We start from the raw sequence: 13,812 nt of genomic DNA on the forward strand, positions 1-13,812 counted from the left end.
ATTCTTCCATCTCATCACCCTAGGAATTGTTTCATCAGTACTTACTGATTATTCCCATTTATGTTAAAAAGTAAACAATGAGAAAACGAGAATGGTGGAATGATCTAAAAAGATGATGCAATAATGAAATAAATTATCACTGCTTGATTTTCTAATTGTGTTGTTCAAAGTACTATGTCACCTCAAAAAGGTGTAAGAGAAGACTGGAAACACCATCTTTACATACTGCTCTTAGTTTTCATTGAAGACAGTTGAGAGTTAATAGTTCCTCATTTTCTACGCATGTTGGCAAACAGACATTTGACAGAAGAAAACATTTTGCTATTAGACAAATCAAAAGATGAATACTGTGGTGGGCTAACACAGCTTACCATCAAAACACCTCCTAATCCATGGAACTTTTGAATGTTACCTCATACAAAAATTACCTTATAGGAGAAAAGATGTGATCAAGTTAAGTAGTAGTTAATCTTGAAATTATCCAGTTGGGCTTTAAAAGCAATCACAGGTATCCTTTGATATGAGAAAATAGAGAAGTTTTGAGAGAGAGGAAGAAGCAATGTGATCCTAGAGGCACAGAACGGAGTAGCGTGGCCATGGACAAGAAACATCTGAAGCCACCAGAAGTTGGCACAGGAAGGAAGGAAGGAGCACAGTGCTCTGAGGAAACTTGGCCGGCCACCACCTTGTCTGCAAGTGTCCAGGCTCCAAGAAAGCACGTGAAGAAGCATCTCATGTTTTAAGCCATACAGTCTGTGGTAATTTTCTGACAGTCCTAAGAAACTAACACAAATGCAGACACACTCTTTAGAGTGGAGGTAGTAAAACTGATATTTAAATGAGATCTCAAACTATGAGTCTTCAGAAAAACCCATCCTGTGTGAATTTCCTCAAACTCAAGAATCCACGAAAGAAAAACATAGTTTTAAGGACAAAAATGAAACATGATATCCTCATACAATTAACAACTTCAATAGGAAGAACTGTCAATATTTTACAAGCCTGGGGTTGTCCTGTGCTACGAAAAGAATTTTCTCCTCTTTTCAGTTCGTAAATCAAATTTTATTTCATACAAAGAAGTTTACTACAATCACGTTTTTATAAAGTTGCCTTCTACAATCCCTTTTTATCTGACTTCTATGAATTACTATAAAATGATTTCAAAATATTTCCCTCTTGTGTGCATGTGTGTACACACAGGGGTGACCTTTAAGCCTAGATGATCAACAGGGGTAATCATCGTACACTCAGGTTCAACAACACACTCTGGATGCCGTCGGCTCCATGTTCTAGGTGGTCTGCATGGCACTGGGGCAGTCCTGCCCCTCAGCTGTGCCCAGCAGGAACAGCAGCTCTCAGGTCCGTGGCAAAGTGCTGGTCTTCTCAGAGGTGACGTATCCTAAGGTTGCTTCACACTAGTCAATTTTAAAGTAAATTCTGGCTTATTTACTGAGAACCTTTGCGGACATAGCACTGATCCAGGACTAGAAAATTTAAGATATAATTTTTATTAAAAAAAAAGAAAAAGTTAAGGAAATCTCCCACAGAAATCAACAACCTGAGGATTACCTTCCAGTAGAAATCTGGACCATTATCTTATAGTACCAACCTATAACTTCCCTGTAACCACAAATGCAAACTTACAAAACACTGCATAATATCATCACTAACAACCAACCCTGAATCCAGTCGCAGTTTTCTGATGCTTTTCTCTGACTTCACCAAGAGCTGAGGCTTTTAAGAACAGTTTCACACTGCATCCATTAACACACCGCCACATCAACACCACGAGGAACTGATATCTTTAACTCATTAGAGATGTAAAAATACACTAAAAGTTCATTAAGGATATTTATATATTATGGGATGTTTTCTCCTTTAACTAGTAATTCTACTGTCACTATGGTTCTCTGAAGGTCAAAACTGACATTTCTTATATACTATTCGGTATGAAAGGTGTTCTTCTCCATTCACCAGTAGGACAGAATTAGTTTTTGTTGAGATGCTCAGCAATGGACCTTATACTATGAATTATTCAGATAAAAGGCTGAAAAGGCATAAAAAAGGTTCTCTGGCAAACTCATATTACAGAGAATAAAAGATGCTAAAAATCAAGGCTTAGTTTAATCTTAAAATCCTGGTTACTTCCTCAATGGCCTTATTAATAGGAATCTGGAACCTCTGCTTATCAGCTACTGATGGCATTAATTTAAGTTATTAATTAATAAAGGCTAACCATTATGTCTAATAGCATATGGTCAAATAACAATTACAAAATCACAAGGACAACCACAAACCTCTTTCTTAAACACTAAACAGTGAATTAAAAACCATAATCAAGCATTTCCACTTTATTAAATTGTTACATAAACATTCTGATGTTGTGGTTTACCCTGGACTAATGAGGCATTCCGATTGATTTCTAGTGTTACAGAGAAAATGCAGAACCAAGTCATTAACACAGCATTCCCTTGTGAGAAAAGACAAACCAGGATGATTAAAGAAATGTTAAAGGGACTGAAAAACCCTGAAATTGGACTTTTTTTTTTTTTTGCCCTTTTATCTGTTTGCAAAGTCCATGTAATTCTTTACATGTGTTAGTTCATTTTAAAAATACTCCATGATGATTTTTGCCTCTTTATAAAAATGCCAATAGTTGAAGCCAAGGAAACAAAATAATCAAACCATTTTGTACATATAATTTAAAAAAAATAAGAAATGAACTTTAAAGATTCTAAGAAAGAATGGTATTTTCTTAAAATAGTCACAAGCTTATAAGAAATAAACTAGATCTTCTGGCTTTGAAGAAAACTAAGAGAATCAGGCTGTAACCCCATAAAGGCCATTATCAAATGATCGAAAATCTTAATGGCAAAGAACACAGATTTGGTGTTATAGAGTTAACAGTTTGGGGACAAGCCATTCAGATGTTTACTTTGCTAGATCCTAAAAGATTAACAAGGGTCCCAAACATTAGATAGTTGGAGGTATACAAAGAAAAACTAAATGCAAAGAAAAATACAGGAAACTCTCTAACAGGGACACAATAAGGTAAGCTGGTAAAGCAGAAGACAGGAAGACGTCACAGAAGAAGACACACTGAATTAGCACAAAAGAGAACAAACACTACTTACTAGGGTTGAAAAGAGACTTAAATGATAATATGCTTAAGAGCTAGGGCCTGGCTAGTGATAAACTCAGACCAGAACCCTTGATCAAGGTTCAGATTCCCTCACTCACTGTGCATATGAATAGTCCAGGCTGGCCTGATCAATCCGGTTCCTGAGGATTCCAATGTCAGCAGACACCATGTCATCCAAAGCCTGTAACTCCTTCTGGATCCGCTTTAATTTCATGGTCTCTGCCTGAGTTCTTTTAGATCTAGAAAATCAGGAACATGAGTGGGTAAAAAAAAGTTTTAAAAAGATGTATCCATACATAATGTAAGGAAAAAAACAAGATACTGAATATATAATTATAGTTATGATTTTTTAAATTGGAAAAAAGTCAGAATTTAAATAAACGTTAGTAATATTTTCATATTATCTCTAAAACCACATTTGTTTTTTTCTGCTTATTCTTCCAAATTTTCTATAAGCACATGCTACTTCATAAACAAGGAAAAACAAAAATATATAAAAGAACATATCTGTATTCCCTTTAATTGAAGCACCCAACACAGCTTTTTAAAATTCTAGTATTAAATTTCTCTACTTATTAAGCCCATTTCCATTTGAGTCTTACCTGACATGAAGAATAGATGCCTGTATTAAACATTTCTTTAAAAGTCTGAAAACATCTATTTGTTTTTAACTGTTGTAAGCCCCATTTCTCTACTTTTCTTGCTTTGATTTTTTTTTGTTCTCTAGGTAAAATTACAGGTCCTCAAAATTATTTGTGGGGCTCAAAACCAAAATACTCTTTTATTTCCTTGTCTACCTCACTAAGTTTTATTTTCCCAGATGTGGGATACCTATAAAATCTTAACTGAGCAACAAATATACTACTTATAGTAATTTCAAAATAAAAATTATGTTTTTAAGAGTTCTATTCTTTTGAGAAAACAGGTAAAATTAGAGCATTTAAAAATATTTCATATTTATATAAAAATATATATAAAAGAATTTAAGCTATAGATGAATTTCCAATCTATTTTAATGCACCTGTGTTAACTTTGCTGAAATATTAGCAAAACTGAAAAGTTCCACTTCATTATCTCTCAGTTCCTACACCACCCCAGGCACACATTTTAGAAACAGAGTAGCAAATACAAACCCAAACTTTTAATCCTGATTCACTGATTTCAAAATCTCACACATTCTCAACGTAGAAGAAAACCCTACATGAGACTATTATATGGCAACTTACATTCCCGATTCCACTGCACCATGCGTTTATCCTTATATTATACCCACCACAGTTCACTTAACCAGTATGACTTTTACATCAAATACTTCATAATCCATTTATTAACAATCCAACCATGATGCATTATTCTTTACATTTCTATCAGCATCAGTGTTCTCCATCTTAAATCAGAAACACTGAGAGAAGTCTGAGCCTGTGAATCTTGTAAAAGCCCCAGTAAACAGTCTCCCCACCAGATGCAGCAGTGTACACCCTGTACTCTCAGCCACTCAGGAGGCAGAGGCAGAAGGACAGCAAGCAAGTTCAAGCCCAGTCTCAGCAATTTAACCCAGTACCCAGAAAACAACTCCTGCCAAAAAAATCCACAACCCCCTGCCTCTCTTTCCAAGCCCTTCTGTAATTCTTTATTTCTACACAATTCTCTGGCTTATCCTTTTCCTTTCTCAGAGAAGTGAGAAGTCATTCTACACTTTTTCTAAATGGAAGCCTATGACAATGCTTTTTGAAAATAACCACTTGTGGGGGAAAAAGAGGGCATTTCTCTTTCACACATTGTTCTTTTTCTTGAAACATACTAAAGTCAGTGAGCTGCATATCTCCCATGCTTCATGAAAGAAGGAGGTGCACCAGCAGAAGAAAAATGTCATTTTCAAATGCATACATCCCTCTAGCTGATCAAGTTCTGAATCACCCTTAAATGCAACCTGCTTTGTTTCACCTCTTCCCTGGCCCCTGTATCTATCTATCTATATATATTCCAGCCTCAAGCAATAATAGTTTTGTCAGACTTTTTCAGAGGTCTGAAAAGAAAATGCCATCGAATACTTGTTTGCATTAAGTTCACAATGTTCTTAACCCCTGCTTTATTTCCTAAGGCCACAGGAAATTAGTAACTAAAAACATTGCCATTTGAGGCTGGTACTGTATACCAAATTATGTGTTTTATTTATCTGTTTTATTTTATTTTGTAATACTAGAGACTAAATTCAGGGCTTTGTGCATTCTAGACAACTGCTCTACCACTCAGCTACATACATCCTCAGCCCTTTTTTAAAAAAATATTTAATTTTGAGACAAGGTATCCCTAAATTGTGTAGGGTGGCCTCCAACCTGCAATCCTCCTGCCTCAGCCTCCAGAGTCACTAGGATTACAGGTGTGAGCCAACTTAGCAGAGTAAGTAAGAAGGGACCACTGACAAACTAACATTGGGAGGTGCTAGAAAATCTCATGCAGTGCTCATTACGGTTATCTTGCATCAACAATAGAAGGCTAAATTAAAAGGTAAATTAAGAGAAATATCCATAGGAAACACAACTAAGATTGGTTGCAGCGTTAAGTCCTTATGCAGAATAACCTTTCTCCTATACAGGTCAGATAATTAAGGTTTCTCCACATCAAAATTAAAACCTGCTTTCGTTGTACTTTTGCATACACTGATAGCTATTGACTGCTTCCCTGATGAATGTGTACATGGTTACAACTGAAATCAGATGCTGGTCCTTAGCTTTAATTTTACTGCATTTATAAATTCATTATGATACATACTTAAAAAGCCTCCCTTAATGAATTAGAACTGGAACTTCAATATCATTTATGAAGTGTAACTTGTTTAACTATCATTAAAAGTAAAGGTCGTAGAGAAAATGCCAGTTTATTAGAATGGGCATGGGAAAACATAAAACACAGCAAAACTGACAATAAGTTAAACAAGCTCTCCTGGTTCAGAAGCCTCACCTTTCTGCAATTGCTTTAGCCAAAAGAGCTTTCTTACGTTTATTTTTTTCTTCCATTAGTCGTTGTTCTTGTTGAAGGATTTCCCAACGAGATTTTTCTTGCCTAGAGAGCAAGAGCAAAAAAAAGGTATAAAGATAAGATTATGAAAGAGTCTTCTGCCCTATTCCACACCTCACCAGTCTGTTTCCTATGTATAAAATTTAATCAGGCAGATTACATATATTCTTTCAAAAGTCCTCTTAAAAGAAACCCATCTGCAGCTCATTATTCTACTCTAGAAGGAACAAAGGCTATGATCTGAAGGAAGTAAAAAGGGTTACATAAATTGGACCTTTGAAATCCATTATATGTATATAATCTAGGATCCCACAAACTGGAAGCCAGAATACTGTAGCACTTTTTTAAAGAGTACAAAGAAATGTGTGTAAGTTAATTATGTATTATATGCAAAATTGAGATCAAATAAATCATTCTGTAGCTGAGGTCATGTCATACCTTTTAGAATATTCTATAATGAAACGTTCCCACCAGTTTAACATTCTTAAGACAATAGCCAATGTTTATTTCATATATTTTCTTCCAATTTGCTCACTTTTTTCCAACTCTTTAAACATTTTAAAATAGAGTTATATGCTATGAACTAAAGCCAAATGGAATTGGGCTAAAAAAAGTCTTCAAATATCCAAAAATATGTATTGTCTTCCAAACAGATCAATTCTGAAAGAAATATATTAAAATTTACCATAAAGTCATGAATTTGATGTCAAATTAAATTAAACAACAGCAAACCTATTTATTCCAATTATTGTCATCTCTTACCACCATTACTTCCAAATTCTCTACTTGCAAACCTGGTAACCACTTCCAAATGGATACCTCTTCACTTCATCCCTCCAGCTCTGCCTTAGTGCTGACACGGGTCATCCCACATTTTCTCTACTATAGATCTCCTCACCAGGTGCCTAGTTCCAGCTCACCTGGCACTGTCCCCCAAATGGTCTGCAAATGCAATAACACCCAGTATTTCTCTAACCATAACTTTGATCAGATCATTTCTCCCTCTGAGGCCTTAGAACAAGGCTGTGTCAGCAAACTCACCAGACATGCTGCCTCTCTCTTTTTTTTTTTAGAGAGAGAGAGAGAGAGAGAATTTTTAATATTTATTTTTTAGTTTTCGACGGACACAACATCTTTATTTGTATGTGGTGCTGAGGATCAAACCCAGGCCCACGCATGCCAGGTGAGCACACTACTGCTTGAACCACATCCCCAGCCCCATGCTGCCTCTCTTTCCAAGCCCTTCTGTAATTCTTTATTTCTACACAATTCTCTGGCTTATCCTTTTCCTTTCTCAGAGAAGTGAGAAGTCACTTTAGAGCATTCTACAGGATACAGCTTTCCTTTCCCCTGCTTATAACCTCCGAATTTTTCCTTTTCACTAATGGCTCCTCAGATTACTTGTCTTCTTTAAAAATATGAATATATTCAGTGTTTTAAAAAAAAGAATAATTTTCCTAATGACACCCAATCTAAGTTGTCCAGCTTAATTTAAACTTACACCCCCCACCCCCAATGATTTCAGGCTTTTGTTGGTAAACTAAACACTCTTTCAATGTTGGTTTCATAATCCATGTGATCTTATATCTCTTGCCTAAATTCTTAGTTATAAATCCCTGATGGGCATTAAACATTTAAACTCATGTATAGAATCTGGATCACCAGGGATTAGAAAAACATACAAAATATTTTGGAAAAAAAAAACTCAAAAAACTAAAACAAAAGTCATCATTTTTCCCTTACTGCTATTTAATGAATTCACAAGACACAGAATGGCAATTTCCACAAATTATGTATGTTGTTTCTAGTACAACCACATTAAGTAAATAAAGAAAAGAAATCTAGTGGTGCAACTGAATTATATAATTAGTCCCTCAGTTTCCTACACTCTCTCACTGGCCCACCTCTTCATGTTTTCTTCATAAATACTCCTTTCTGAAACAATGGAGATGTCATCTAGAAAGTGAAAAGTGAGTTCAACTTGGGAAGTGGTACAATACCCACAAGAACTACTTTTGGTGAGTATAAAGGTCACAGACTTTGGATATAGACATATTTGTGTATCTGAACTCTATTACTAGCTGTTTATTAGCTTTAGGAAGAGGACACCTGTTCTGAGTACCAGATAAAGTGAAAATAATAAACATACATTGTAGGGTTAGCCTGAAGACTGAATGATATAAAAGAAAATGCCTAAGAATGATTCGCTCATACTATGTTTAGCTGGTAGCTACTTTTCCAAGCTTCCTGATAACATTTCAAGGCTTGAATATAAGACAGAGAAAATGTTAAAACCAACCAACCAACCAACCAACCAACTTTCCTCAAATTACAAAGGGGGAGGGGGAAGTAAAATGAGAAGTCTTATAGACTTACTAACAATTCCACTTTCTTTTTCTCCAATTTGCAATCAGGCTTTGGAGGTAGGACCTCAACATTTTTGTGACCATCATGGGAGTTCTCAAGTCCTGGTTCCCTTGATTGACTTTTAATACCCTGTGGTTTTCCATCACCAACAGGAGAGGAGAGTGTAAGAGGACTAGGAAGAGTAGGGGAAGAAGAATGTGGTTCTTGAGTGTTAAGCCTCTGTTTTGGTGCAGAAAGCAGCTGCTCTGGAGGTAACGAGGCTGATCCATCTTGAAGTCCGAGTCTCTGACTTAGCTCTAGAAGGGCTTTTTCTCGCTGAAATTGTTGTCGAGTTTTCTTCCCAGGGAGACGGCGCTGTGGTTCAAATGGATCTATGTAAAGGGGGATGAAAAAAAATTAATTTGTGTGAGCAAAGAATAATTATAATTTCTTTAAGAAAATAAAACACTGATATTAAATTTTGACAAAAATTCTAGAGATCCTTCTACCTGATTCTCCAAGCCCAGAAAGTCAGCCATTTTTCTGTAAAGTTCAATAGTTCAAACACCATATTGCTGATATTTAACAAAAACCCAGCTCTCAATTTATCTTAACTGAAAATCCATTTGTTGAGAGTGGGCCTTGGAACACAAAGCAAGTTTTCTTTTCTTTTTTTTTTTTTTTTTGTTGCCTGGATGCAAATTTTTTTATTTTAATGATTTTATATTTATTTTTAAATATATTAGTCAAATTACACAGTTTTTCATGATTTCATGGTTATCACTGCTTTTCTTTTTAAATGTGATTTGATATCTGCCTATAAGAATTCTTATCAAACTAGGTAAACAACTAAATTCTCTGTCTTGTCCTGACTCTGATTTATGGTTCTCTCTGTTCTCCTGAAATAAATTGGTCATTAGTTTGCAAACAGATTCCCTTCTTTACTTTTCTAACAGGTTTAGGGGCAATTTTATACACAGGTGGACACTTTTAATAAATATAATTGACTAAAGTCTCATAATTCTAGGAATTAGAAATTAATTAATAAATTTCTATTGTTTTATTTTATCTTGCAAAACAACTGAAGGTTGTATCTCCCAAAGTCTAGCCAGGCTCTAATTAATGCATTCAAACTAATTTTAATAGTAGCTTTAACAAAGCAGTAGAGAAATATAAAATAATTGGAGGAATTTTTTTTCTAAGCATAAACTAAATAATATTTCTATCATATTTTTTGGACTGTCTATGCCAATCTTAACCTCTTAGGGCAGACAAATGGAGAATATGACTTACATTCATACTATATTTAATAAGATCTATAAATAATATTTTCGATAAACTGTTTGGAAAATGAAAGTATGAGTCCTTATAAATGAACAACTCAAGTAGGTCTTTTAAATTCTACATATTGGCTTTTGAAGCAGCACACTCCTGTTATTTAAGTTTCCCAAAGAGGAATTAAAAGATCTGAAGTCACAGCCCAGTTTTGCTTACAGACCAGCTCTGTCAGGCCAACCATTTTATCATTCCATCTCAGTTTCTTCATCTGTCAATCAATTGAAAATTATCTGCTTTATTGAACTCATGGAGTTAATGGAAGAATTAAACAACATATGTTAAAAGATAATTTCAAAGATAGAAGCACTATGCAGGGTATGTAGCACACACCTTTAATTCCAATTACCTAGAAGGTTGAGGCAGGAGGATCACAAGTTTGAGGTCAGCCTGGGCAATTTAGCGAGACCCTATCTCAAAATAAAAAATAAAAGTGGCTGGAGGTACAGCTCTGTAGTCAAGTACTCCTGGCCTCAATTCTCAGTACCACAAACAAAATAAAAAATCACAACTCTTCAAGAATAGACATATTCCTTCTCTTCTGGAACACACAAGAAAACTATTTCCTATGCCCCAAATCATATAACTTAGTTTATTAAATGAAATGTAAGTAGGAATAACACATGTCATTCACTGGTGAAAGCATTTAACTGCCAGTGTTCACTTTTCCATCTTCTTTTCCTCCTGCCATTGTGAACTCCTTTATGACAGCACCAACTGATGGTGTAGCAGAGTCACCTGGCAACCTATGTTAGACATAATACTGGAGTGAAAAATAAATTTTTATTATTTTAAGGTTACTTGTTATGTCAGCTTAACTTGACTTACACAGATTGCACAATTACCAATACCTTTGAAATTCCCTGGGTATTCACTCCTTCCTAATCACATTCCTTCTCTTGCATACCCACCAACCTGAACTTGGTATTTCTTTGACTTTCTTTATAGTTTTCCTGTATTCCTAAAGGAATATATCTGTTTTAAATGATTTTGATTTTATACAATTATCATATTATATATATATATATATATATATATATGCCTCCAACTTGCTCCTTCTCTTCACTTTTCAAATGCTTCTATCTTTGAAATTATCTTTTAATTAGAGCACAAATTATTTATCTCTTCCCCCGTTAACGAATACTTCAGTTGCTTTTAACTCTTTAATATTATAAATAAGAATAATGACCAAGTTCCTCAATGTACATTCAGGCATTTCTAGGGTATATTGTCCTCACTTTTGCTATCGACCAATTCCATATTCCTAGATTGTTTAATTATATTTTTAAGGCTGGAGAACAGCTGGGAGGGCCCTTAACATTAAAGATCCAATTCTTAGAGTTTTACAGACGAGAAATACAAGGCGAAAGGACTTAGAGGCAGCCCTGGGGTCGTTATGCCAATCATCATGTTTGTGCACGGGTATACAAAGTTAGCATCTTTGTCCTGAAGGTAGTTATAGAGTAGTGATCTGGGGTCTATGCCCTCACATTTCACTACTGTATCATGGAACTTGAAATTTAGGTCTTTACCACCTTATACCAATCCCAAAGCACAGAGATAATTCAAAGTATAGTTTTAGTTAACAACTGTTTTGTTTAATTTGGGCTCCTACATTAATTAAATCTTCTTTGCCCTGGGAAATTCACCTCTGCTAACACATTAATCTCTGTGAAAGATTCCCAAACTCCACCCAATCCCTAGTACTACAGCCAATTTTTGGACAAAATCTACATTCAAATAGTTTTATGGTCTTTCTCATTAGGCTATAAGCTCTTTGAAGGCAAGAATGGGATGCTTTGCTTATTTTTGCATCTCTAGTGCAAAAGGTGATACTTGGAACTTGGAATTCAGACCAGAAGCATGGGTACTTGTACTCTACATCTGGATATGTGACTGCCCGTTGAAAACTCATCCATATGTGACTGGATGATGAAATAATTTGAGTACATCAAGCTAGATAGAGTCAGTTAACCACTCACTGTGGCACAACTTTTCTGCTACAGTTTTTAAAGGCCTCTGGAACAGTCAAAATTTCCCAATTTATATAACCTACATCATCCTTATCTTATTAATTTACTTCCTTTTGCATTCGTCAGTCCTGGATTATTCTCACATCTTTGCTTAAAGTGTACAGGCTATTGAGTCACATCCAATTTTCCCACAAACTAATAAAGGGCTTAGCAAGACTTATTTAACTGCTCCCCAAATAAATTATGGTACCAAGAGTGGCCCGAACTTCTCACAAAAGTGGTGTGCACTACCAGGATCACTATACAGACCTTTAGGAAAATTCAATCACAAGCAAAGCACAGTTTCCATCACTAAGAGTTCCCCACCAAGTCACTGGAAGCTTAATTCCTTCATCAAAATACATTTAAAAATAATATGCTTACTCATAAAGCCAAGCCGGAGGGAGAAGTACACGATTCTAGCTGACCCGAGTTGGTATGGTTACATGTGTGAATAGACACAAATTTCTGTGTGAAGGTAAGCGCGCGCGCGTACACACACACACACACACGCACAGGGCTTCACATCTAACTTCTCAAAAACTCTTTCGATTGCTGTCAAGAACTGGAAAGTGCGAGATCACCTAGCACCCGAGGCGCAGGCCATCCTGCAGACTACTCTCACAGGAACCCCGGCTCAGGCACCTGTCGGGCTCTAGGGTTAGGGTCAGGGTCAGGGTCCCCTTCTCCCCGCGCCGCCGTCGGCGTGAACGCGCCCGGCCGACCGTGCGCAGGTGCCCCCCACCTTCCTCTCCGCGGACCCCCGCTCCCTACCGGAGGCAGCCAGACTGCGGGCTCGCCTCCGCTCCCAGGCCGCAGTCGGTCGTTCGGACCCGGCTCCGAAGAGCGGCGGCGCCAGCTGGCCCCAGCCGCCTTCCCGCGCCCGGGGCAGAGCCTCCGGGTCAAGGCCGCGCAGCGCGGCCCACGCTCCCGGCTCCACGCCCCCTTCTCTCCCGGGAGCCGCAGTCCCGCCCTTCGCCACCACAGACCCGGGGAGGAGAACTCCGCACGCACACCGCGTTACCTTTATTCTGCTTCAGTCTCCTCAGCTCCTCCTCGGAGAAGCCCGCCCAGTCTCGCGCCATGGGCCCCGGCCGCCGGCACCCCGAGCGCGCCCTGCTCGCAAAGCCCGGACTGCCAGCTCGGCGGCCCCGGCACATCCGGGTTCCGCCGCGGCCGCTAGTGGCCAGCCAATCAGCGCGCCGCGCTCTGGGCACCGGGTCCCTCCACGGTTGGTGTCCGGGTCCTCCAGAGGCTGCGTCCGGCGTTGCTGGGCCGGCTGCGGGCACGGCCGGTTGTGCCCCGCTGCTGCGCTCTCTGCAGCCCTCGAGAGATGAGGGGGAGCGCCGAAATGGAGAGGGGAAAGGGGCGGCAGGGAGACCGGCCCGAGGACTCTGACTAGGCCGTTAATGGGGGCGGGCCGCGGCGGCCGACACTTCCCGAGCGTCCTCTGCGTCCCGGTTCCAGTTCTGTCTTAAACGCCACCCACCCTGGGCCTCCTGTCCCCAATTCTGGGGGCGTTTAAGAGGTGGAAAGATGCGCCTGTCGTCGTGGTACTCATCGGTCAGGGCGAGTTCAGGGAGCTGAGTTGTTCTAGGTTTAGATTTCTCTCTTGGCTGCTTTGTATCTAAGAAAGAAATAGCAAAACCTTATCTGGGTTCAACTTTGAAAGTCCGAGGTGTTACTCTGGGTTTAGTATGTTAACAGTGTGTTTTGAAAAATTGAAATAGAGGAGCAGGTGGACAATAGGACATCACACCAAGAGAAAAAAGTGGAATGAGTACTTCAGGTTTAGAAGATTGATCAGAAGGGGAAAGACGTTTGGGGTCTCTATAGTCTTTTGGGGGAGTTGCCAAAGACGCTTATTTTAAATGTGGATTCATTTTTCAATACATTGAAAAAGTAAAATGCCATCCAGAAGGAATGGAGGGTACAGTTTCATCCAGTTTTTGAATATAG

At 38.1% G+C, this 13,812-nt stretch overlaps 1 protein-coding gene across 5 annotated transcripts in view; it reads right to left on the reverse strand.

Annotated features, from left to right (window-relative positions):
• GORAB (golgin, RAB6 interacting) overlaps positions 1 to 13,522 on the reverse strand; it is a 50,275-nt gene extending 36,753 nt beyond the window's left edge. The window contains exons 1-4 of one of the 5 annotated variants that reach the window (XM_081298670.1): positions 12,878 to 13,506; positions 8,541 to 8,898; positions 6,104 to 6,205; positions 3,241 to 3,381 (exon numbers count right to left, since the gene is read on the reverse strand). In XM_081298670.1, the coding sequence (XP_081154796.1) occupies positions 3,241 to 3,381; positions 6,104 to 6,205; positions 8,541 to 8,898; positions 12,878 to 13,013 (737 nt within the window). In that variant the 5' untranslated portion in view covers positions 13,014 to 13,506. Of the gene's footprint in view, positions 1 to 3,240; positions 3,382 to 6,103; positions 6,206 to 8,536; positions 8,899 to 12,877 lie in introns of those variants that run through there. The other 4 variants (XM_081298668.1, XM_081298669.1, XM_081298667.1 and 1 more) reach the window with 4 other exon arrangements.
• Positions 13,523 to 13,812: the final 290 nt, after the last annotated feature.

The sequence above is a fragment of the Spermophilus citellus genome (genome assembly GCF_964194105.1).
Source record: "Spermophilus citellus genome assembly, chromosome: 6".
In the NCBI taxonomy this organism is placed as follows: domain Eukaryota; kingdom Metazoa; phylum Chordata; class Mammalia; order Rodentia; family Sciuridae; genus Spermophilus; species Spermophilus citellus.